The 25,037-nt window shown below is 36.2% G+C and overlaps 1 protein-coding gene and 1 pseudogene across 2 annotated transcripts in view; one reads left to right on the top strand and one right to left on the bottom strand.

The window, feature by feature from the left end:
• Positions 1-2,133: 2,133 nt before the first annotated feature.
• The window catches only part of STK31 (serine/threonine kinase 31), an 83,111-nt gene continuing 60,207 nt past the window's right edge, over positions 2,134-25,037 (bottom strand). Inside the window, exons 22-24 of one of the 2 annotated variants that reach the window (XM_045564345.1) lie at positions 23,630-23,752; positions 13,512-13,580; positions 2,134-2,508 (exon numbers count right to left, since the gene is read on the bottom strand). In XM_045564345.1, coding sequence (XP_045420301.1) covers positions 2,281-2,508; positions 13,512-13,580; positions 23,630-23,752 — 420 coding nt within the window. In that variant the 3' untranslated portion in view covers positions 2,134-2,280. The remainder of the gene's footprint in view (positions 2,509-13,511; positions 13,581-23,629; positions 23,753-25,037) is intronic. The other variant, XM_045564346.1, reaches the window with a different exon arrangement.
• On the top strand, positions 13,614-14,941 carry LOC123647492 (annotated as a pseudogene).

Genomic DNA, 25,037 nt, shown 5'->3' with positions numbered 1-25,037 from the left:
CCAAAATGAGGTTCTTCCAGTTCCAAACAAGCAGGATTCTACTGTGCTCCTCCAAAATGAGTCCAATGTCTGTTTTTCATCCTCATCATCCTTTTCTTCCCTACATCTTCTTTTGGTGACATATATTGTTGTTCTTATTACACCTTATTTCATGCTGCATCATCCACAGACTGCCTCCAAGGCAGTGAACACATCTGTTTGCCTTTGTACTGCCCTTACACATACATACACACATATATACAAGAGAAAGTATGTCATTGAACAGATACATAAAATTTATTTCTTCTCATCATTCATTAATATTTGCAATTTTAAAACATGAAGTAAAAATAAATACTATCTTAGTATACCACAAAATCTGATCTTCACTCTAGTTTCACAAAAGTTTCTCTGTATTATGTGGGGGAAAATGGTACCACTGTCTATTGTGGCAAACACTGGGCTAAATAAAACTAAACAGCTTTCTTTCCTACAGAACATTTTAGGACCTTTACTATCTAACATGCATGATCAATCTTCAATTTAGCATTCACTTCGCAAACAAATCACAGAGTTCATTTTTGTGCTGAACACCCCAAAAGAGTAGTATTCAGCAGGTAATAACTCAGGAAACACGGGTCTAATTCTTTATTTAAAATAGTGAGGGTAAATAAAGCGGTTGATCCTTGTTCCTTTTAATTATCCAAGTTTGCTTTAAACCTAGCTGCTGTGCCTTTACTGCTGAACCACGTAAAATTAAGTTCTACCATAAAATAGGAAACCCAAAAGGTAGCAATGGCTTGAATATTGTGGCAATGGTTCACATTAGTATTCATCAGAATGACTTAAAGGGCTTGTTAAAACACAGATTGTTACGCTCCACACACCCCCATGGAGATTCTGATTTAATAGGTTTGGAATAGAGAGAAGAATTTCCATTTCTAACAAGTTCCCAGGTGATGCTGAAGCTACTGTTACAGGAACCACACTTTGATATAGGGGTTTATTATTCTCTTAAATAACAGAGAGGCTAGTAAAGAGGTTCCAGAATGATTAGGGACACCAACTCTTTCTAATTTGCTATTTCATCATCCTAGCTCATGGCATGCATCCTCAGGATCATCTCTTGATCCGAAGGGGCTGCTCAAACTCTAGCCATCCTGTTAGCTTCTAGGAAGTAGGAAAGGGAACACCTTCCAGTTATGTCAGCTCCTTTTAAGGACCCTTATTTGCAAGAACTTAGTCAAAAGGCCTCAACTAAAAGAGAAAATAGTAAATGTAGTTTTACTGAGTAGACTGCCACCTCAAATAAAACTGAGGCTCTATAACTAAGGAATAAAAGAAGACTGTATATTAAAATAGCAAGAAGAGACTCTGCCATACTACTTTAGTCTACATACATTTCAATCACAAAGTCCAACTGATTTTGGCCTATTTTGTAAAGTTTATTATAATTGCCTTCTAACTAGTCTCTCCCTAGTCCCTATCCTGATGGTAGGTAGAAGACGGATTCTGAAGTAGCTAAAGCTGTTTATAATTCTTTAATAACTCTAAATTTCTTATAAGATAAATTAGGTATGAGTCATCTACCTGATTATTCCTTGCTTTATATTTTATACTATTAAATGCAACAAACTGTTTCTCCCCTCAGTGCTTTCATCATGTTTTCTCTGCTAATTAAGATACTCTTGCCCCTCTCTTTACCTTTCCAACTCTTCCTTTAGGATTTAACCACCTCCTCCAGAAAGCTTTCCCTGACATCCCTCCTCCACAGGATAAGGACCTATGCTGTATAATCCCATAAAAACTAGAGCTATCATTGGATATTCCATATTATATTACAATCTATTTATATCTCTGAATATTTCAATAGACTGCAGGCTTCATCAGTGTAATGACCATGTTTTATTTATCTTTATACTATCTTTATATTTCCAGAATTGGATGCAAAGCAAAGCAGATGCCAACTATCATTTCTTGAATAAAAGTCTTAGCTAGTCAACATACTGAAAATCTGTATAGGACTTGTCCAGTGATCTAATAACCTTTCTTATTATAAGTATCACACTCTAATTACTCAATTTCAAAAAGTAATTACAATCAGAAAATCCTTCCTTAAAAACTCCAAGTTAAACAAAATTTCAAAGCATACAATTTTTTGCACAGCCAAATATCTTTTATTTTTCACAATCTGAATACTAAAGACACAACCCAACCAATTCCAGAACTCCAGATTTATTAACCAAAATAAACAAAGATTTTTAAAAAGAACACCTGTAACAACAACGGAACACTACTTTATTAATCAAAGTTGGCTTCACCATTTCTTGTCTTTTCCTCGTATTTATCCAAGTTCTCCAACTTTAATTCTTCTTCCTTTTTATATTGGGTATATTCAGTATCTTTTTCTGGGTTTGGAATTGATTTTCCCTTTGGTATCAAGAAACATTCAGCATTCAGAACTTGCTCAGCCGTCATTGAACTTCTAGAATATATCAAGCTACAGAGGAGGGATTTGACATTATCATCCTGCAAGGAAAAACAGATGTTATAAAACAAAAACAAAATCAAAACAAATGAACAGAAGGACAAACCTATAATGAAAAAGAAAAATTCGATTCAAAAACACTTTTGGTCAATGATATAGAGCTAAATCAAGTTTTCTATTTAGATTTTTTTCTTTTTGAGACAGGGTCTCACTCTGTTGCCCAGACTACAGTGCAGTGGTGTCATCATAGCTCACCATAATCTCAAACTCCTGCACTTGAGCAATTCTCCTGCCTCAACCTCCCAAATAGCTGGGACTATAGGTGTGTCCCACCATGCCCAGCTAATTTTTTTATTTTCTGTAGAGACAGGATCTTGCTCAGGCTGGTCTCAAATTCCTGGCCTAAAGTTATCCTCCTGACTCAGTCTTGAACAGCATGGATTTGAACTGAATAAGTCCACTAACATGTGGATTTTTTTTTTCAATAAATAAAGTTGGGAGGGACTTCAAGATGGCTGACCAGAGGCATCTGGTACTTGCCTCCTCCACAAAGAATAATAAAAATAATGAGTAGATAGTCAACTTTGAATAGATCATCTAAGATGGGAGCACTGAAATTCAACAAAGAAGTTACAGCAAACATCTAAGACGATGGTCCCCAACTCCTCAGGTGTAGAGTGCCTCTGCTGCTGCCCTCCACCCGCCCCCACAGAAAAACTGTCTTCTATGAAACCAGTCCCTGATGCCAGAGAGGCTGGGGACCGCTGATCTAAAAGGTAAGCAAGGCAGCCTGCTCAGCCAGGATTAGCTGGGAACCTAGAGAGACTCCTCAATTCAGGAACTAGGTAAGTGCAAGATTCCAGAGGTCAACATTCTCACCATGGACTCCTGCAATCCTAGCCAAGGGAAAGCCCCTTGACCTTCAAGGACCCTCAGACTAGCCTAGAGAGCTGCCTGGAGACCACACAATGACATTGCTCCAGAGAGGGAGCTCATGCTGGGTCCCACACACCCTTCGAGTCCTAAGCAGCTAGAACACCACAGTGCCATTTTGAGAGCCCAGCCACCACCTGACTGCATCCTGCCCTGGGGCCCAACAGCCCCTGTGTCTCCATATCCCTGAAATCTTATTGACAGCCCCCATCCACAATCACTGATGGTGCTGGCTGCTGCTGCCAGGGCTGAAGTGTGAGCCATTGGCAGTAACTCTACCATCCCAAAGCACAGCCACTGTGCACATACAAGTGCCCTAAAGATAACCACGACCTGGGGCTCCCCAGCTACCTGCTTACAGCTGCTGCCACTGAAAGCAACCTTGCCAACCTCAGCAGCAAAGCTATAATGCACCTGCTCCTGCCCCCACCCATGCATTCCACAGGGAGCTTTGGAATCACTTACCCCTGCTTATCAGAGCCACTGCCTGCAGGTACCACCAGGGGACCTGAAAACAGGCCTCCCTGGCCCAGCTTCACCCCACTCCAGTACACAAGAATGCCATCTGGGGATCTGAGAATCATCCTGTCCCATCCACTACCACTGGCACCTGAGCACTCCACCCAGAGGACTGAGGACAAGCCTACTCAACCTGCCACTACCACCACAGCTAACACCCAACTGCACAGGCCACCTGCAGGCATAGGGACTGGCCTGCCCAGCCCACTGAGACCACCACCACCATCAATGAAAACTGCTTGGGAGCCACAGGGTTATCCAGCCACAGTTACTGCCATCATCCACATCAATCCCACTACCCAAAGGCACAAGAACCCACCCACAATCCTGGCCTACTGCTGGCACTAACGGCACCTAAGAAAGAGTCCTAGAGACCAAAGCAATGGCCCACTTAGACCCGCTAACAGCAGTGCCAATGTATGCCATCCTGGGATCTAAGAACAGGCACACTTGGCCAAAGATGTCACGAGTAGGGCCCACGGTCTGGCCTACCCTGTCCTTGGCAAACTTCCCCACAGCCTCCACTAACAACTGCACCCTAAGCCACTGAAAAAAATCACAGATACCACTGAAACTATTTACAGCCAAAGAAATCTTATTGCTACTACACTCCTCCATGCACCCAGAATCAAAACCAAAGTGCCCTACCCAACCAACACCATAGATACATCTACGGGAAAAAGTCCTCCCCTATGAAAGCAAATCCACAAACTGGAAGCAGCAACTGTTATGCCAGTTGCACTGATAGCAACGTAAGGATACAAAGAACATAAAAAAGCAAGAAAATATGACACCCTCAAAGAAACACAATAATTATTTCCATAAACAGATTCTAATCAAAAAGAAATTTATTATACCCCAGAAAAAAGAATTCAAAATATTGATATAAAAGAAGCTCAGTGAGATATCAGAGAACAAAGATAAATAAAAAGAAATCAGAAATAAAAATTAATATAGGAATGAGAAATTTACTAAAGACACAGATGTCATTTAAAAATAGAAAAGCAAACAAAATTCCTGGAACTGAAGAATTCATTGACTTAAGTTTTAAAAAATACACTCTAAAGCTTAAAATTGACTAGATCAAGTAGAAGAAATAATTTCAAAACTTGAAGACAGGTCTTTTGAAATAAACCAGTCAAAAAAAATAAAGAAAAATTGTAAAAACTGAATGAACAAACTCTACATGACCTATGGGGCCTCACAAAGCAAACAAATGTTCCAATTTTATGTGTCACAGAATGCAAAGAAAAAAAACCAAAGAGAAATAAAATTCATTTAACAAAATAATTGCTGAAAACTTCCCATGTCTAGCAAGAGATGTACACATCCAGATACAGAACCTCAGAGATCCACAAACAGATACAATTCAAAAAGGTCTTCTACACGGCCCACTATAGCCAAACTGTAAAAAGTCAACCACAAAGAGAATTCTTAAAACAATATAAGTTTCCAGTTACTTATAAGGGAAGTCCCCTCACACTAACAGCAGATTTCTCAGCAGAAACTTTACAGAACAAAAGAAAATCAAATGATATAACCAAAGTGTTGAAAGAAAAAAAAAATGCCAGCCAAGGATAGTATCAATACCCAGCAAAGTTATCCTTCATAAATGAAGGAGAAATTAACTCTTTCCCAGACAAGCCAAAGCTGAGGGAATTCATTACCAGGAAAACAGCCCTACAATAAATGCTCAAGGGAGTCCTACATCTGGAAGTGAAAGGATATCTACCATCATGAAAACACACAAAAGTATAAAACACACTGGTAGAATAAACACATAAAGGAGGAAGAGAAAGGACTCAAATGTCATCACTACAGTAAAATCACCAAACCACAATGATAAACAATAAGAGTGAAAGGAACAAAAGATACACAAAACAACCAGAAATCAATTAATACAATGATAAGAATAAGCCCTCACATATCAATAACCATTAATGTAAATGGATTCAACTTTTCACTTAAAAAGATATAGATTGGCTAAATGGATTAAAAAACATGACTCAACTATATGCTGCATATAAGAAACTTAATTGCACTTATAAAGACACCTATAGACTAAAAGTGAAGAGATAGGAAAAGATATTCCATGCAAATGGAAATGAAAAGCAAGCATGAGTAGCTTTACTAATATCAGATAAAACTGACTGTAAGTCAAAAACAGAAAAACCACAATAACTCCAGTAACAATGGCTTTTATCAAAAGGTCCCAGGCCAGGTGCAGTAGCTCACGCCTGTAATCCTAAAATTCTGGGAGGCCAAGGCAGAAGGATCACTCGAGGTCAGGAGTTCAAGACCAGCCTGAGCAAGAGCGAGACCTCATCACTACTAAAAATAGAAAGAAATTATCCGGACAACTAAAAATATACAGAAAAAATTAGCTGGGCATGGTGGCACGTTCCTATAGTCCCAGCTACTTGGGAGGCTGAGGCAGAAAGATCACTTGAGCCCAGGAGTTTGAGGTTGCTGTGAGCTAGGCTGACGCTACTGCACTCTAGCCTAGGCAACAGAGTAAGACTCTGTCTAAAAAAAATAAAATAAAATAAAATAAATAAATAAATAAATAAATAAATCAGTCAGTCAGTCAGTCAGTCAGTCCGTCCGTCCCAAAACAACAAATGCTGGCATGGATAGAGAGAGACAGGAACACTCATACACTATTAGTGGGACTGCAAACTAGTACAACCTCTGTGGAAAGTAGTATAGAAATACCTCAAAGAACTAAAAGTAGACCTACCATTTGATCCAGCAATCCCACTACTGGGTGTTTAGCCAAAGGGAAAAAGGACATTTTATAAAAAAGACACCTGCACCCAAATGTTTACAGCAGCACAATTCACAACTGCAAAGATGTGGAAACAATCCAAGTGCCCATCAATACATGAGTGGATTAATAAAATATGGTATATGTATACCATGGAGTACTACTCAGCCATATAAAAAATGGTGAACTAATATCTTTTGTATTAACCTGGATGGAACTGGAGACCATTCTAAGTGAAATATCCCAAGAATGGAAAAACAAACACCACATGTACTCATCATTAAACTGGAATTGATCTAACAACACCTTATGTGCACATATGGAAATAAAACTCATCAGAAATCAAGCAGGTTGGGAGGAGGAGAGGATGAGTAAATTCACACCTAATACGTACACTGCACACTATCTGGATGATGGGCACACTTATAACTTTGACTCAAAGTGTACAAAAGCAATTTATGTAACCAAAACATTTGTACCCCTGTAATACTCTGAAATTTAAAAAAATAGCAAAAAATAAAAAAGAAGGTCATTATATAATGCTAAAGTGATTAGTTTAGCAAGAGAATACAACAAATTCTAAAAATATATGTACCCAACACTGGAGCACCCAAATATATGTAGCAAATATTATTAGATCTAAAGGGAAAGATAGACTCCAATACCATAATAGTTGGGTACTTCAACACCTTACTCTCAGCATTGTATCATCTAGGCAGAAAATTAACAAAGAAATATTAGATTTAAACTGCAATTGAAACCAAATGGATCTAACAGAAATTTACAGACTATTTCATCCAACAGCCACAGAGTACACATTCTTCTCATTAGCACATGGAACATTCTCCAGGATGGACCATATGTCAGGATACAAAACAAGTCTCAACAAATTTTTAAAAACAAAAACCATATCCAGTCTCTTTTCAGACCACAATAGAATAAAACTAGAAATAAATACCAAGAGAAACTTTGGAAACCATACCGATACGTGGAAGTTAAACACCATCCTCCTGAATGACTGACCACTGGGTCAAAGAATAAATTAAGAAGGAAATTTTAAAATTTCTTGCAACAATGAAAATCAAAACACAACATAACAAAACCTATGGGATACAATAACAATTTATAGCAATAAATGTCTGTATAAAAAAAAGTAGAAGGCTTCCAAATAAACAATCTAACGACACGCTTCAAACAACTGAGAAGGCAAGAACAAACCAAATCCTAAATTTTAGAAGAAAATAAGTAAGAAAAATCAGAGTACAACTAACTGAAATAGAAACTAAAAAAAAATACAAAGGATCAATAAAACAAAAAGTTGGTTTTCTTGAAAAGATGAATAAAATCAATAAACTGCTAGCAAGACAAACCAAGAAAAAAGATCCAAATAAATAAAATCAGAAACAAAAGGGAAACATTACAACTGATATCACAGAAATACAAAAAATCATCAGACTATTAGAACAACTACATACTAACACCTGGAAAACCTAGAGGAAATGGATAAATTCCTAGATACATACAACCTACCAAGATTTAATCAGGAAGAAACAGAAAAACTGAACAGACCAGTAACAATTAATGAGATTGAATTAGTAATTAAAAGTCCCCCATCAAAGGAAGCCCAGGACCAAATGCCTTCACTGCTTAATTCTACCAAACTTTCAAAGACAAGCTAACACTAATCTCCTCAAACTACTCCAAAAAATTGAGGAGGAGAGAATTGTTGCTAATTCATTCTGTGAGGCCAGCATTACCCTGATACCAAGACCAGATAAGGACATAACAACAAAAAAAGAAAAATACAGGCCAATATCCCTGATGAACACGGATGCAAAAAATCATCAATAAGATACTAGCAAACCAAATCCAAAATTACATCAAAATGACAAACCCACAGCTAACATAATACTGAATGGGAAAAAACTGAAAACCTTTCCTCTAAGAACTGGAACAAGATAAGGATGCCGACTTTCACCACTCCTATTCAACACAATATTAAAAGTCCCAGCCACAGCAATCAGGCAAAAGAAACAAACAAAATACATACAAATTGAAAATAAGAAAGTCAAATTGTCCTTGTTTGCACAATGACACAATCTCATATCTATTAACAGAAAAATCTAAGGACTCCACCAAAAAAATGCTTAGATCTAATAAATAAATTCAATAATGTTGCAGGACACAAAACCAACATGTAAAAATCAGTAGTGCTTCTATGCACCAATAATTAACTAGCTAAGGAAGAAAACATCATTAATAGCTACAAAAAAATACCTAGAAATAAATGTAACAAAGGAGGTGAAAAACCTCTACAAGGAAAACTATTAATATAAAATACTAATGAAAAAACTGAAGAGGACATAAATAAATGGAGACATTTCTATGCTTCTGGTCAGAAGAATATTTTTAAAATAACCATACTTCCCCAAGGCAATCTACAGATTCAATCTCTGTCAAAATAGCAATGTCATTTTTCACAGAGAGAAAAAAAAATCCTAAAATTTGTATAGAACCAAAAAAGAGCATGGATAGCCAAAGCAATCCTGAGCAAAAACAACAAAGCTGGAGGCGCCACACTATCTGACTTCAAAATATTAATATATTATTATACAAGGCCACAGTAACCAAAACAGCATGGTATTATCGTAAAAACAGACACATAGACCAATGTGTCAGAACAAAGAACCCATAAATAAATCCACCTACTTATAGCCACTGACTTTCAACAAAGGTACCAAGAATACACATTTGGGAAAAGACACTCTCTTCAAAAAATGGTGCTAGAAAACTGGATATCCATATGCAGAAGAATGAAACTGAAATCCTATCTCACCATATACAAAAATCAACTCAAGATGGATTAATGACTTAAACATAAGACCCAAAACCATAAAACTACTAGAAGAAAACACAGGGGAAACACTTCATGAGATTTGTCTAGGCAAAGATTTTATGGCTAAGACCTCAAAAGCACAGGCAACAAAAACATAAACATAAATAGACCAATGGGACATATTAAACTAAAAAACTTCTGCACACATACATAGCAAAGGAAATAATCAACAGAGTAAACACACAACCTGTTGAATGGGGAAAAAATATTTACAAAGTATTCCTCCAACAAAGGACTAATATCCAGAAAACAACTCAACAGTAAAAAAAAAAAAATCCCATTAAAAAGTGGGGAAAAGACATGCATAGACATTTCTCAGAAGACATAAAAATGGCCAACAAGTATATGAAAAAATGCTCAACATCACTAATAATCAAGGAAATGCAATCAAAACCACAATGAGCTATCATCTTACCTCAGAATGGCTATTAAAAAGACAAATAATAACAGATGCTGGCAAAGATGCAAACAACAGGAACTCTTAAACTCTTATACATTCTTGGTGGAAATATACATTAGTACAGCTACTATGAAAAACAGTAAGGAGATTTCACACAATAGTAAAAATAGGACTTCCACAGGAGCTAGCAATCCCACTACTGGGCATTAATCCAAAGGAAAGGAAATCAGTATATCAAAGGCATACCTGAACCCTCATGATCACTGCAGTACTATTCATAATAGCAAAGACAAGGAATCAACGTTAGTGTCCATCAACAGATGAACGGAGAAAGAAAATGTGGTATATATGCACAATGGAATACTCTTCAACCATAAACAAGAATAAAATACTGTCATTTGCAGCAACATGAATGGAACTGGAGGTCATTATGTTCAGTGAAATAAGCCAGGCACAGAAAGACAAATATCACATCTTCTCACTCATACGTGGGAGCTAAAATGATCTCATGGACATACAGAGTAGAATAGTAGTTATCAGAAACTGAGAAGGGCGTGGGAATTAGTGGGATGTAGAGAGGTTGGTTAATTGGTACAAACATATAGTTAGATAGAAGAAGTAAGTTCTAATGTTCCATAGCAAAGTAGGGTAACTAGAGTTAACAACAATGTATTGTATATTTTGAAACAGAGGATTTGAAATATTCCTGGCACACAGAAATGATAAACATTTGAGGTGATGGATACCCTAAATACTCTGATTTGATCATTACACATTTTATACATGTAATAAAATATCACGTGTACCCCACAAATATGTACAAATATTATATATAAAAATAAAATAAATACAGTCATATTTCCATACCTGTGGCTTCTGAACCTGCAACCAAACACAGATCAAAAATATAGTATTCTCAGAATGCAAAACTCAAGGATAAGGAGGGCCAATTTCTCATATATGTGAGTTCCACTGCACCAACTGCGGAACTAGAGTATGCATGGATTTTAGCACGCGAGAGGGTCCTGGAACCAACCTCCCATGGATACTGAGGGATGATTGTACTTTTTATTGGAAACGGATACCTTCAGTACTGAAACCATGGAATTGAATTAGCGGGGAAAATGTAAAAAGAAAAAGAGAATCACGGCTGAAATCTCTCAAAAACAAGTGAAATGCCAACAAATAATACTTCATAACTTTCCCTTTTTCCTCTTTTTATAGGTTACTGGTCAGAGTTTGACACTATAAAAATTTCACACTGAAGTTCCTCTGCCTGGAAAGGTAACTTTCTTCACATAAGACAACTGTTTCTGATCTCAGTTTTGAAGTGATCATCTCTGGGAACCCTTCTGGCACTGCTACCACTATCATCATCATTATGGGAGCCAGAATTTATGTGCTACTATTTCAAAGACCATTGCATTATCACATGTAAACACCCTATGATGCTGCTTTTCCATCATTTCCACCTTCAAAGGCACCTTAACATGCCTTGTATTTGTCCCTTACGGATTACTTCAATCAGAGGACATATCATACTGAACAAAAGTCATCTGTTTACTGCTAGTGTCCTCATTAGACTGTAAGATGCTTAAGGTTAGAAATTTTAGTTTACCACTTCATCCCCAGAAACTAGTACTGTGTCTGGGATATAGTAGCCATTCAGTAAATATTTGATAAATGAATGAATGCCAATGTTCCTATTGCACTCTACAGAATATGTTTTAAAGCACACTTAAAGAGAGTACCTTCACTAGGTATAAACTTAAAATTTACAAAATCTAAATGAGAAAAAAATAACACATGCTCCTCAAAACCACAAAAGCAGATATGGAACAAAGTCTTACTGCATTCTTGGACAAAAATGACTTATCACAAATGTGTCAATTTTCCCTAATTTGTAAAGGTTACATAATTTCAATAAAAACACAATCAGTTTTTTTTCCTTGAAACTAAACAAGTTAACTGTAAATACCTTTTAGAAAAATGATAAGAACAGCCATGAAAGCTCTGACAAAAAATAGCCAAGAGGAAGGAACTAGCTGTATCAAGTATTAAAGGATATTATGAAGCCTGTTTTAATTAAATTAGTGCAGTGCTGGGGTATTAATAAACAAACCAATGGAACAGAATAGAAAAACTAAAACTATACCCATGCGTGAATGAAATTTTCTACCTGAAAGCACCAATCTTACGGTAACAACCAGACACCAAATGACACCCCTGACACAATACAATGAGACTTGCAAAGTACCACCTATAAAACATACTCATTGTAAAAAAATTAAATCTGAATTTAATCAAGCCTCTATATCTACCAGTTTTTTTAACTGAGGAAAAAAGAAATATATAAAATAATATCATAAGGATACAATCAGCCAACTCTAACACTGTGATTGCAGTCTGTTAAAAATCTTGAAGCAGAAGACCCAAATAAGCTGCCCCTAGATTCCTGACCCACAAAAGGTACAAAACCATAACTTAAATGTGTTTTAAGTTTAAGTTAAATTTCAGGATAACTTGGTACAAGGTAATCTTTTTATCAAACCTGAAAGAGTAGGGCTTCCACGTGTTCACTTTTGGTGAAGCTATAACCTCTGATGTAGCATTACTGTTTTGTTTTGTTTATATCTAATAGTAAGAAATTTTTATCACAGGTTTTTCAAAAGTGTAAAACCATTACCAAAATAGCCAGGAATTATAACACAGATTTATAGTTTCCCAAAAGTTGTCTGAAATGTTTTTTACTACTACCCAAGAAGTGTGGCAAATCTCCTTAACATCATTTCTAAAGTGTGTTTTCTAAAAATTAATTCATGGGATATTAGTAGTTATTATAAGATAAAATATTTCTGTGGTCAAATAAATTAGGAGACTATGTGGAGTTAAACAATATTATGTTTTCATTCATTGTAGTACAAATTATCAAAATACATGAGAACTTTTAGAGCCTGATCATTATACTTTTCTAGACTCATTCACTGTCATATTTAACCTCTTAATATCTAGTCATACTGGATTCCCCCTTTCTCTAAAGAACCCAAATCAGCTTTCCCCAAATTACTTTCTTAATACTCTACTTATTGGCTATTGGTACAATCTTTGTAACCCCAGCAACTGGTACAATTCCTGGTACAGAATACCTACTCAAAATATAAAAACATACATGAATGACAAAACAATCTCAACAACATACTTAAATGACAAATGATACAGTTAAGTAGTTATTTAAAAAACTTATAATAAGACATTAATTTTAAGATAATATGATCTTGGAATGTATAGTAAATAATATTTTTCCTTAATTAATAATTTATATATCTGTGCAACCAACATACAATCCAGCAGTATTAAATTAGTTATCTGGCAGTGGTGTAGGTAGGGCACTTGAATTTTTTTTCAGTAACTCTTTATTGCCAAAGCCATTTTGGATTCTTACAAAAACTAGAGGAAATTTTCAGTCAAATACTTAAGGTCACATTACTGTGTATGTTTCAAACCACTATATGGCAAAAAGGTCACATACCAAATGAAACTGATCCACTTTTGGGATTCCATCTTCATTTGTCTCAAACTCCTGATTTTGAACAGAAAGCTGCAAAAGAAAATAAGAGTACATAAATTCCCAATGTATCAAAATATTGATCCTATAAAAGAATCAAATCAGGAACTTCAGATGCTGGTAAGTAGAGAAGAACTCACTTAAAGAAAGCACACTAACTAACTTTTGCAGGGTAAAAACATTTTCATAATAATTATTTGTTCATGAGCAACCAAAGGGTTTCTGGGGTTCGTAAAGTATCAGTAAGAGTAGATATACACACTATAAACACTTTAGTATTTCCTTTTAAGCAAATGTGTTAAAACTTAGTAGAACTAACAACTGATAAAAGAAAATAATTTTCAACCACAAATTCTATATCCAATGAAACTATCCATCAGGAATGAAGGTGAAATAAAGATGTTATCAGATAAAGAAAAACTAAAAGAATATGTCACTAGAAATGATATAGTCTTAAAGAATGGCTAAAGGAAGTACTTCAAACAAAAAAGACATGATAAAAAAGTCCTGAAGCATTAAGAAGGAAGAAATAAAAATGGAAAGAATAGAAACATGGGGAAATACTGAAAACTGTCCTTCTCATCGTGAGTTTTCTAATCACACACAATGATTCAAACCAAATTAGAACACCATCTGATACTCAAGACCATGATATTTAGAAGTGGGGAGAGCAAAGGCACTAAAACAGGGAGAGAGGTTTCTACACTTCACGCAAAGTAGTAAAATGCTGATACTGTAATATGCAGACCAATCACTAAGAAAACTCTGGAAGGTGATACACTGAAAAAACACCACAAACTTTTCCGCTTGCTTCCTACTCCCTGCAAGTGCCACTCTGGTTGTACCATACTTGCTCCCATATCCCGGTTTTTGCTCTAAGTGCTGTTGTCATCTCCCTCCAGCCACTATCATGATTATCTCTGACGTTTTCAAGATCTGGGTGATCGCAAACAGGCTGTGCCTGGAGGTGGAAGGGAAGATTGTCAGTAGGACAGAGGATAACACAGATGACTTGCTCACTGGTGGAAATACTTCTGCTAAAGGCCCTGAGGGTGATGGTACTGAAAGCACAATAATCACTGGTGTTGATACCATGAACTACCACTTGCAGGAAACCAGCTTCACAAAAGAAGCCTACAAGAAGTACATGAAAGATTACACCAAATCAATCAAAAGCAAATTGAAGAACAAAGACTAGAAAGAGTAAAACATTTTATGACAGGAGCTGCAGAAAAACTCAAGCACATTCTTGCTATTGTAAAAAACTACCAGTCCTTTACTGATAAAAACTTGAGTCGAGAAAGCACAGCTGCTCTGCTGAACTACCGTGAAGACACAGTGTGACCCCAAATGATATTTTCTTTAAGGATAGTTTAAACATGGAAAAATATTAACAAATTTGGGAATTATTTTGGATCTATCATCTGTCATCACAACTGGCTGCAGCCTGTCATACACACATACCAGGACTTAAGACAAATGGAAGTGACATCTTCTCAAGCTCTTCATTTATTCTGATCATGATTTAAAACACATCACATAGGTTGTCTAAAAGTAAAATGAATTCAAACTAAAAAAGAAAAACATAAATATATCAAGATGGACTCTAAAGAAATTTTCAAGTAACCCATAGGAAGCCAAGAAAAGAGAAACAAATGGGTAACAGAGGAAACAAACAAAACCACTAATAGACTGGTAGACATAAGCCCTAATATATCAATAATTACCCTAAATGTAAATGGTCTAAATACCCCCCAATTAAAAGGCAGAGACTGGCCAAGTAAATGAAAAACATGATGTAACCATATCTTATTTACATGAAACTTACTCCAAATTCAACAACATTGGTACCTTCAGAATAAAAGGATGGTAAAAGATATATAATGCAAACATTAATTTTAAAAACATAGGAATGGCCGTATTAATGTAAGATAAAGTACACTTTAGAGCAAAGAAAATTAGTACAGAGAGGGACATTATATAATGATAAAAGGATAAATCTACCAAGAAGGTATAATAATCCTAAATATGTACACATTAAAAAACAAGGCCTTAAAATACAAGGTTGAACTGAAAGGAGAAACAGATAAATCTAAATTATAGTTGGGGACTTCAAAACCCCTCTCTCAGCAACTGACGGAACTACAGTCATGCATTGCTTATGGATGGGAATACATTCTGAGAAATGCAACATTAAGCATTTTCATCCTTTGCAAACATAAGATTGTACTTACACAAACAGATGGTAAAGCCTACTACACACCTAGGGTATATGATATAACCTTTACCTGTTGCTTCTAGGCTAAAAACCTGCACAGCATGTTATGGTATTTAATACCATAAGCAATGGAACACATAAGTATCTGTGTATCTAAACATAGAAAAGGTACAATAAAAATACAGTATAAAACATAAAAAAGGGTACACCTGAATAGGGAACTTATCACAAATAGAGCTTACAGGACGAGAGATCGTTCTGGGTGAGTCAGTGACTGAGTGAGTGGTACAGGAATGTGAAGGCCTAGGCAATTACTGTACACTACCCTGCAGACTTTATAAACACTGTACACTTAGGCTGCACTAAATTTATAAAAAATATTTTTCTTTAATAAATTAACTTTAGCCTAGTGTAACTTTTTTACTTTATAAACTTTTTAACTTTTTGACACTTTTCTAATAACACTTACCTTAAAACACAAGCCACTGTACAGCTAAACAAAAATATTTTCTTTCCTTATATCCTTATTCTATAAATTTTTCTCTATTTTTAAACTTTTATATATATATTTTTACTTTATATAACTTTTCTGTTAGAAACTAAGATGCAAACATACACATTAGCCTACAGTGAGCAAGGACTATCAATATCACTGTCTTCCACCTCCAAATCTTGCCCCATTGAAAAGTCTTCAAGAGCAGTAACACACAGAGTTGTCATCTTCTATGATAATGATGCCTTCTTCTGTAATACCTCCTGAAGAACCTACCTGAGGCTGTTTTACAGTTAACTTTTTTTAATAAGTAGAAGGAGTATACTAAAATAACAATAGCGCCCTAGGCAAAGCAAGATGGCCAAACAAAAACCTCCAGTGATAAAAACCAAATTCAACAATTTGTGGGGCAAACATTGAAACCTAGGGCCGGCCTGGCAGAGGGGAACACAACACAGGGAAGAATTCTGCCAGAGCCCATAGAGGGAGCATTTAGACCAACCCAACCAGAGGGAAATCCTCTGCCCTGAAACCTGTGTTCCAGCTACCCCTCATCACGGGCTGATGAAAAGCAGCCTGGGGCTCATACTAAATTCGTAAGGCAGTTGGGCCACAAAGACTATAGTCCTTGGGCAATTCCTGCAGCTGTGCTGGCTCACAGCCAGTGAACTTGGGGTGGAAATGACCCAATGAGACACCAGCAGCACCAGCCAAGCCAGTACCTGTGTCACTCTTCCCTCAACTCCAGGCAGTGCAGCTCGGGGAGAGTCTTCTTCCACTTGGGAAAAGGAAAGGGAAGAATTCAGAGGACTTTGTTTTGTAACTGGGGTACCAGCTCAGACACAGAAAAATAAAGTACCAAGCAGACATCTGAAGTCCTTGAGTCTAGGCCTTAGTTCTTAGAAGGCACTTCTGGATGCACCCAAGGCCAGAAGGAAACATGCTGCCCTGAAGGGAAGGACTCAGTCCAGGCAGGATTTACCACCTGCTGACTAAAGAGCCCTTGGGCTTTGAATAAACATAGGAGGTAGCCAGGAAACAGTCATTATGGGCTTTGGTTGAGACAGGGCTGGCTTCAGGTATGACCTGGCAATGGTGGCCACGAGGGAATGCCCATGTCACTCTTGCCCCAACTCCAGCAGCCCAAAGCACAGAGAGTGAGGGAAGAGAGTGAGAAACTTTGCCTAGTAATCCAGGGAATTCTCTTGTATCTTCCTCAAGTCCACCAAGGTAGTACCACCAGGAATCTGCAAGAGTCACAGCATTCCTGGGCATGGAATAATACGCAGTGCTGTATGGCTCCAATGATCAAAGACTTAGAACCCAACACTCAATTCCCTTTGAATATTTGGAAAGCCTTTTTAACCAGGACAGGTTCAAACAAGCCCAGACTGTGAAGATTAAAATAAATACCTAACTCTTTAATGCCCAGACATTGACGAATACCCATAAGCATCAAGGAACATCCAGGAAAACATGACCCCACCATCACTCAGTAACCAATCCCGAGTGATGGAGACAGGTGACCTACCAGACAAAGAATGCAAAATAGCTGTCCTGAAGAAGCTCAATGAACTCTAAAATAATATAGAGAAAGAATTCAGAAGGCTTTCAGAGAAATTTAACAAAGAGATTGAAATAATAAAAAAATGTCAAGCAGAAATTCTGGGGCTGAAGAATTCAACTAACAAACTGAGAAATATATCAGAGTCTCCCAACAGCAAAATGGACCAAACAGAAGAAAGAATTAGTGAGCCTGAAGACAGACTATCTGAAAATACAGTCAGAAGATAAAAAAGTAAAAAGAATAAAAAAGAATGAAGCATGCTTACAAGATTTAGAAAATAGCCTCAAAAGGGCAAATCTAGAAGTTACTAGCCATAAACAGGAGGTAGCCCAACCACCAGCTGAGAAAAAGCAGCCTGGGGCCTGTACTAAATTTGTAAGGCAGTCAGGCCACAAAGGCTACAGTCCTTGGGCAATTCCTGCAGCTGTACTTGCTTGGGGCCAGTGAACTTGGAGCACACATGACCCAGTAAGATACCAGCAGTGGTGGTGGAAAGTTTATTCAAAGAAATAATAACAGAAAACTTTGCAAACCTAGAGAAAGATGTCACTATTCAAGTACAAGAAGGTCATAGAACACTAAGCAGCTTTAACCCAAACAAGACTACCTTAAGGCATTTAATAATAAAGCTCCCAAAGGTCACAGAAAAAGAAAATGTCCTAAAGGAAGTAAGAAGAAAATAACATAATAAAAGGGGTCAAATAAATTAGGCAGAAGACTTCCCAGTTGAAACCTTATGGGAAAGGAGAGAGTAGCATGACATACTCAAAGTGCTGAAGGAAAAAAACCTTAACCCTAGAATATTAGATCCTACAAAAATATCCTTCAAACAATAAGGAGAAATAAAGATTTTCCCAGCCAAACAAAAGCTGAGGGATTTTATCAATACCAGATCTGTCCTACAAGAAATTCTAAAAGGAGCTCTTCAATATGAAAGAAAAGGATGCTAACAAAACAATAAGAAATCATCTGAAGGTATACAACTCACTGGTACCACTAAGTACACAAATACATAATATTGTATTACTATAACTATAGTGTATAAACCACTTATATCTTAAGTAGGAAGATTAAAAGACAAACCTATCAAAAATAACTATAACAATTTTTTGAGAGATACGTAGCATAAAAAGATATAAATGGAAACTACAAAAAGTTAAAAAGTGGGCTAGGGATGGAGTTAAAGTGTAGAATTTTTGTTTGATTTCTCTTTGTTAAGTTGTTTGTAAGCAGAGTTGTCCTATGTTTAAAACAATTGGTTATAAAATGTTTCTTGGAAGCCCCAATGGTAATCTCAAATCGAAAAACCTACAACAGATATACAAAAAGAAAAAAGCAAAAAATTAAAACACAAGACCAGTGGAAATCACTTTTAGAAAAGGAAGACAGAAAGGAAGGAAGGAAGAGATGACTACAGAACAACCAAAAATCAAATAACGACATGACAGTAGTAAGTCCTTACGTACCAATAATAACATTGAACGTGAATGAACTAAACTCTCCAATCAGAAGAAATGGAGTGGATAAATGGATAAAAAAAATCAAATGCCAACATATGTTGTCTGCAAGAAACCCACGTCACCTATGAAGACACACACAGACTAAAAAAAAGGGACAGAAACAAATATCCTACACAAATGGAAGCCAAAAACCGGCAAGAGCAGCAATACTCACACAAAAGAAAAAATTTCAAGACAAAAACTGTAAAGAGACAAAAAAGGTCATTATATAATGATAAAGTGGTCAATTCAGCAAGAGGATATAACAATTATAAATACATATGTACCCAACACTGGAACACTCAGACATATAAAGCAAATATTACCAGAGCTAAAGAAAGAAACAGACCCCAATACAATAATCATTAGCGAACCCAAAACTCCACTTTCAGCATTGACAGATCATCCAGACAGAAAATCAACAAAGAAACACTGGACTTAATCTGCACTGTAGACCAAATGGACCCAACAGATATTTACAGAATGCTTCATCCAACAGCTGCAGAATACATGTTCTTCTCCTCAACTCATGGATAATTCTCAAGGATAGACCATATGTCAGGCCACAAAACAAGTCTTTATTTTTTTGTTTGTTTTTTTGTTTTTGAGACAGAGTCTGGCTCTGTTGCCTGGGCTACAGTGCCATGGCGTCAGCCTAGCTCACAGCAACCTCAAACTCCTAGGCTCAAGCAATGCTTCTGCCTCAGCCTCCCAAGTAGCTGGGACTACAGGCATGTGCCACCATGCCCAGCTAATTTTTTTCTATAGAATTTTAAGTTGTCCAGCTAATTTCTTCCTATTTTTAGTAGAGACAGGGTCTCGCTCTTGCTCAGGCTGGTCTCAAACTCCTGACCTTGAGTGATCCTCCTGCCTCGGCCTCCCAGAGTGCTAGGATTACAAGCGTGAACCACCACACCCGGCCAAAACAAGTCTTTAAAACTTCAAAAAAATTGAAATCATACCAAGTATTTTCTCTGACCATGATGAAATAAAATCAGAAATCAATAACAAGAACACTGGAAATAATACAAACACATGGAAATTAAACAATATGCTCCTGAGTGACCAGTGGGTCAATAAAGAGATTAAGAAGGAGAGTTTTACCAAACACACAAAGAAGAACTCATACCTATACTACAGAAATTATTCCACAACATTGAGAAAAATGGTATCCTTCCTAACTCATTCTACGAACCCAATATCACCTTGATACCAAAGCCAGGAAAGGACACAACAAAAAAAGAAAACTATAGATCAATATCCCTTATGAATATAGATGCAAAAACCCTCAACAAAATTTTATCAAATTGAATTCAGCAGCACATCAAAAAAATAATTCACCATGACCAGGTGGGCTTTATTCCAGGGATACAAGGCTGGTTCGACATATGCAAATCTATTAATGCAATTCACCTCATAAATAAAAGCAAGAACAAAGACCATATGATTCTCTAAATAGATGCAGAAAAAGCATTTGAGATAGTCCAGCACACCTTTATGATAAAAACTCTTAACAAAATAGGCAGAGATGGGTCATACCTTAAAATTATCAAATCCATTTATGACAAACCCACAGTCAATACCATATTGAATGGGGAAAAACTGAAACCATTTCCACTTAGAATCAGAACCAGACAAGGTTGCCCACTATCTCCTCTTCTATTCAACATAGTGTTGGAAGTCCTTGCTATAGCAATTAGACAAGAGAGGGGTATTAAGGGCATCCAGATGGGGGCAGATGAGATCAAACTCTCACTTTGCCAATGATATGATATTATATCTAGAAAACCCCAAGGATTCACTGATCATCACCTAAAAGCACACGTAGGAATAACATTAATTGGGTGTCAGGCAGATGTGGGGTTGGAGGGGATGGGTATATACATAAATAATGAGTGCGATAAGCACTGTCTGGGGGATGGACACGCTTGAAACTCTGATTCGGGGGCAGGGAGCAGGGACAAGGGCAACATACGTAACCTAAACTTTTGTACCCCCATAATATGCTGAAATTTAAAAAATTTATAAATAAATAAATATAGTGATAAAAAGCTCAGTGGTTGCCAAGGTTAAGGGGTATGGGAGGATATAACTACAAAGGGACAGCACACATGAATTGGGGGGGTTATGGGACCATTCTGAATCCTGATTGGGGTGGTGGTGATTACACTAATTTATACATATGTTAAAATTCATGGAATGTGTACCAAAAAAAATGGTCAATTGTACTTCATGTTACAATTACAATAAAGTTTTTGAAAGACTTTAATCAATATTACCAAGGAGTAGAAATTCAACACAATAAATTTACTCATACTATCATTTGAAAGGAAATAGGAAGAATAAAGACTGCTATTACCACATGTATATGCTATCTTATGAAAGCTTTCAGAAACATAAAAATATTTGATACATTTACTTTCACCTTTCTGATAAAAGAATAAATGTATTATGGAATCAATGATGAAAACGATCTAGTTTAATCATTTCAATGAGCAAGGTGGTTCTATAAAATCAGACAACTTTAAATACACAAGCCAGCATAGGGCTAAAATCCATCATTAATTCTTTTTTGGGGGTGAGAAGGAGAATTCTCATCAATTGCACCTAGGTAGGTATAAACACCTTTTGGTAACAGCTTTACTGACGTACAACTGATGCACAATAAACTATATACATTTATAGTGTATAATCTGATGAGTTTTGATATTTTTATTCATCTCCAAAAGCATCATCACAATCAAGCTAGTGAACATGGTGACTGCCAAAAAGTTTCATCATGCCCCTTTGTAATCTATTCTTCCCTTCTTTACTCTCAAAGCCCAGGGTATCAATGATCTCCTTTCTGTCCCTATAGATTTGCATTTCTAGAATTTTATATAAATAGAACCATAACATATGTATTCTTTATTTCCTCTGGCTTCTTTCTCTTGGCATAACTATTTTAAGATTCATCCATCTTACTGGGTATATAAGAGTTCGATCCTTTTTATTGCTGAGTAATATTCCAATGGATAGATATATAACACATTGTTTTTCCATTCATATATTGATAGACTTTGAGTTGTTTCCAGTTTTCATCAATTACACATAAAGTATCTTAAAATATTTATATACAAGTCTTTGTGTGGACATATGCTTTCATTTCTCTTGGCTAAATATCTAGGAGTGGAATATCTGAATCACAGGGTGGGTATACGTTCAACCTTTTAACAAACTGCCAAACTGTGTTCCAAAGTAGTTGCTCCATTTATATTCCCCTCAGTAATACATATGAGTTCTACTTATCACACATCTTAGCAAAACTTAGTATGGTCTTTTTAATTTTAGACATTATGATGGGTATGTAGTGGTATCTCACTTCGGTTTTAATTTGCAGTTCCCCGATGACTAATAGTGTTCACAGCATCTTTTCACATGTTTATTTGACATCTGGACATCTTCTTTGGCAGCTTTATTTCTTCACTTTCAAACTGTATGACTTTTATTTCTTTTGGTGACTTTATTATACTGGGTGAACAGGGATCAACAAACTATGGCCTCTGCACTAGATCAATCCCACTACTTCTTTTTATACAGCCCATAAATCAAGAATGGATTTCAAATTTTTTAATGTTTAAAAGAAAATCAAAGGAATACTATTTCATGGCACATGAAAATTACATGAAATTCAAATTTCTAATGTCTATAAATAAAATATTATTGAAACAAAGCTACACTCATTTGTTCATGTACTGTCTATGGCTACTTTTGAGCTACAGCAACAGAATTGAGTACTTACTTGCAACAGAAACCATACAGCCCACAAAGCCTAAAATATTTCCCATCTGGTCCTTTATAGAAAATGTTTATTGACCCCTGCCTGGTATCTCCAGCACATTATTGATTAGAAATGACAACAGACATCCTTCCCTTGTCAATACTTAATCCCTTATAATTCTTAAACCATGGGTAAGAAACAGCTATTAGGTTTACATCAGAAGTAGGAACATTTACATAAGGCTATCTATTTTACACATGCATGAACTGCTTCCACATTAACATAATAGGATAAAAATCATCTTCGGTGTTGACCTTGACTTTAACAAAACCAAGACAATAGCATGATATCTAAAATATATATCAAGCCAATGTGTAGAAAGTAACCAATAGGTGATACGAACTATAACAACAATTATGATTAAAAAAATTTTTTCTACTAAAATTCTGCCACTGCTCTTTAAGGAGAACCACTGTAAAATCATCACTTTATATACTGAAATATATATATAAATGATTGATCCATTTCAATAAAAAATAACATACCCATAATAAAAGGCAGCCATAAGCATATAAATCTGAACTTGGAGAAGCAGGCTTTCCCATTTTCAGTTCAGGTGACATCAAACTCAAGTCACCAACCATCATGTTCACTGAGGCTCGCTGACTCTACAAAAATAATATTTTAAATATTTTAGAGGCAACACCATTGAGGGGACTTTCTGTGAAGTACTTTGCATTTAATCAATGCAAAAAACAAGTTCATTTGAAATATTTCATTCTCTTGCTTTTAAATATTTTTATTTAATTTTTGCTATCATAAATTGCTCTTACAAATTGGTCTCAGACCAGGCATGGTGGCTCACGCCTGTAATTCCAGCACTCAGGGGGACTGAGGCGGGAGGATCGCTTGAGGGCAGGAGTTCAAGACCAGCGTGATGTAGCAAGGCCTCAGTTCTACAAAAAATTTTTAAAAATTAGCCATGTGTGGTGGCACACACCTGTAGTCCCAGCTACTCAGGAGACTGAGGCAGGAGGATCACTCAATCCCAGGTGTTCAAAGTTACAGTGAGCTATGATTTTGCCACTGCATTCCAGCCTGGGCAACACAGTGAGAGCCTATCTCTTTAAAAAAAAAAAACTCACTCATAAAATTAAGAGTGAGACTTTTATTACATTCAGATTGTAGACTCAAAGAGATTAAAAACTAATAACCATTGATTCTTTGATTAAACATTTGATACTTTTTAAAAAAACAAATTTCAAAAGGGTAAGTGGCAGTGCTATTTTTTAATTCTGAAAATTCTAAATAGTGTTTTAAACTAAAATTATTACACTAAAATTCTACAAAGTACTTTACTTCCTTATTTACCCATTCTCTAAATCTAACATTTCTAATGTGTCAAAGGATGATCAGTAACAACAGCATGACCCCTAGATTCAGGCAGACCTTGGTTACAAGCCCCATTATCTTACTTATTAGGGATTTAACCTCTTTCAGTCTAAATTAATTTGTAAAATGGAAATAGCATCCACCTTAAGGAGTTATTGTAAAGGTTAAAATATTTAGCACAATGCCCAGCACATATCACTAAGTGTTAATTATCTCTTCTCCACCTACTCTCTTTATCCTTGCTTTTTAAAGTGTGGTCCAAAAGTCAGGAGCTATGGTATGGCATCAACTGGGATCTTGTCAGAAAAGCAGAATATCCAACCCAGAAATGCTGGATAATAATCTGCACTTTAACAAGATCCCCAGATGATTAATATGCACTATAAAGTCTGAAAAGTAATAATCTTGACTTCAGACTACTTTTCAAATTTCTCTTCCTGATTAACACTTTGATCTGAAGGTAGCATGAAAAATGTAGCAAAAGGTGAGTTTGATCAATAATTCAGAGTAAATAATTTTAACTGAAGATTAAAACAATGTTTTGGGGAATAATAATAGGTA

This window comes from Lemur catta, chromosome 11 (assembly GCF_020740605.2).
Source record: "Lemur catta isolate mLemCat1 chromosome 11, mLemCat1.pri, whole genome shotgun sequence".
Classification (NCBI taxonomy): Eukaryota; Metazoa; Chordata; class Mammalia; order Primates; family Lemuridae; genus Lemur; species Lemur catta.
Note: the sequence above shows the minus strand (reverse complement) of the source record. Positions and strands in the feature narration are given on the sequence as shown.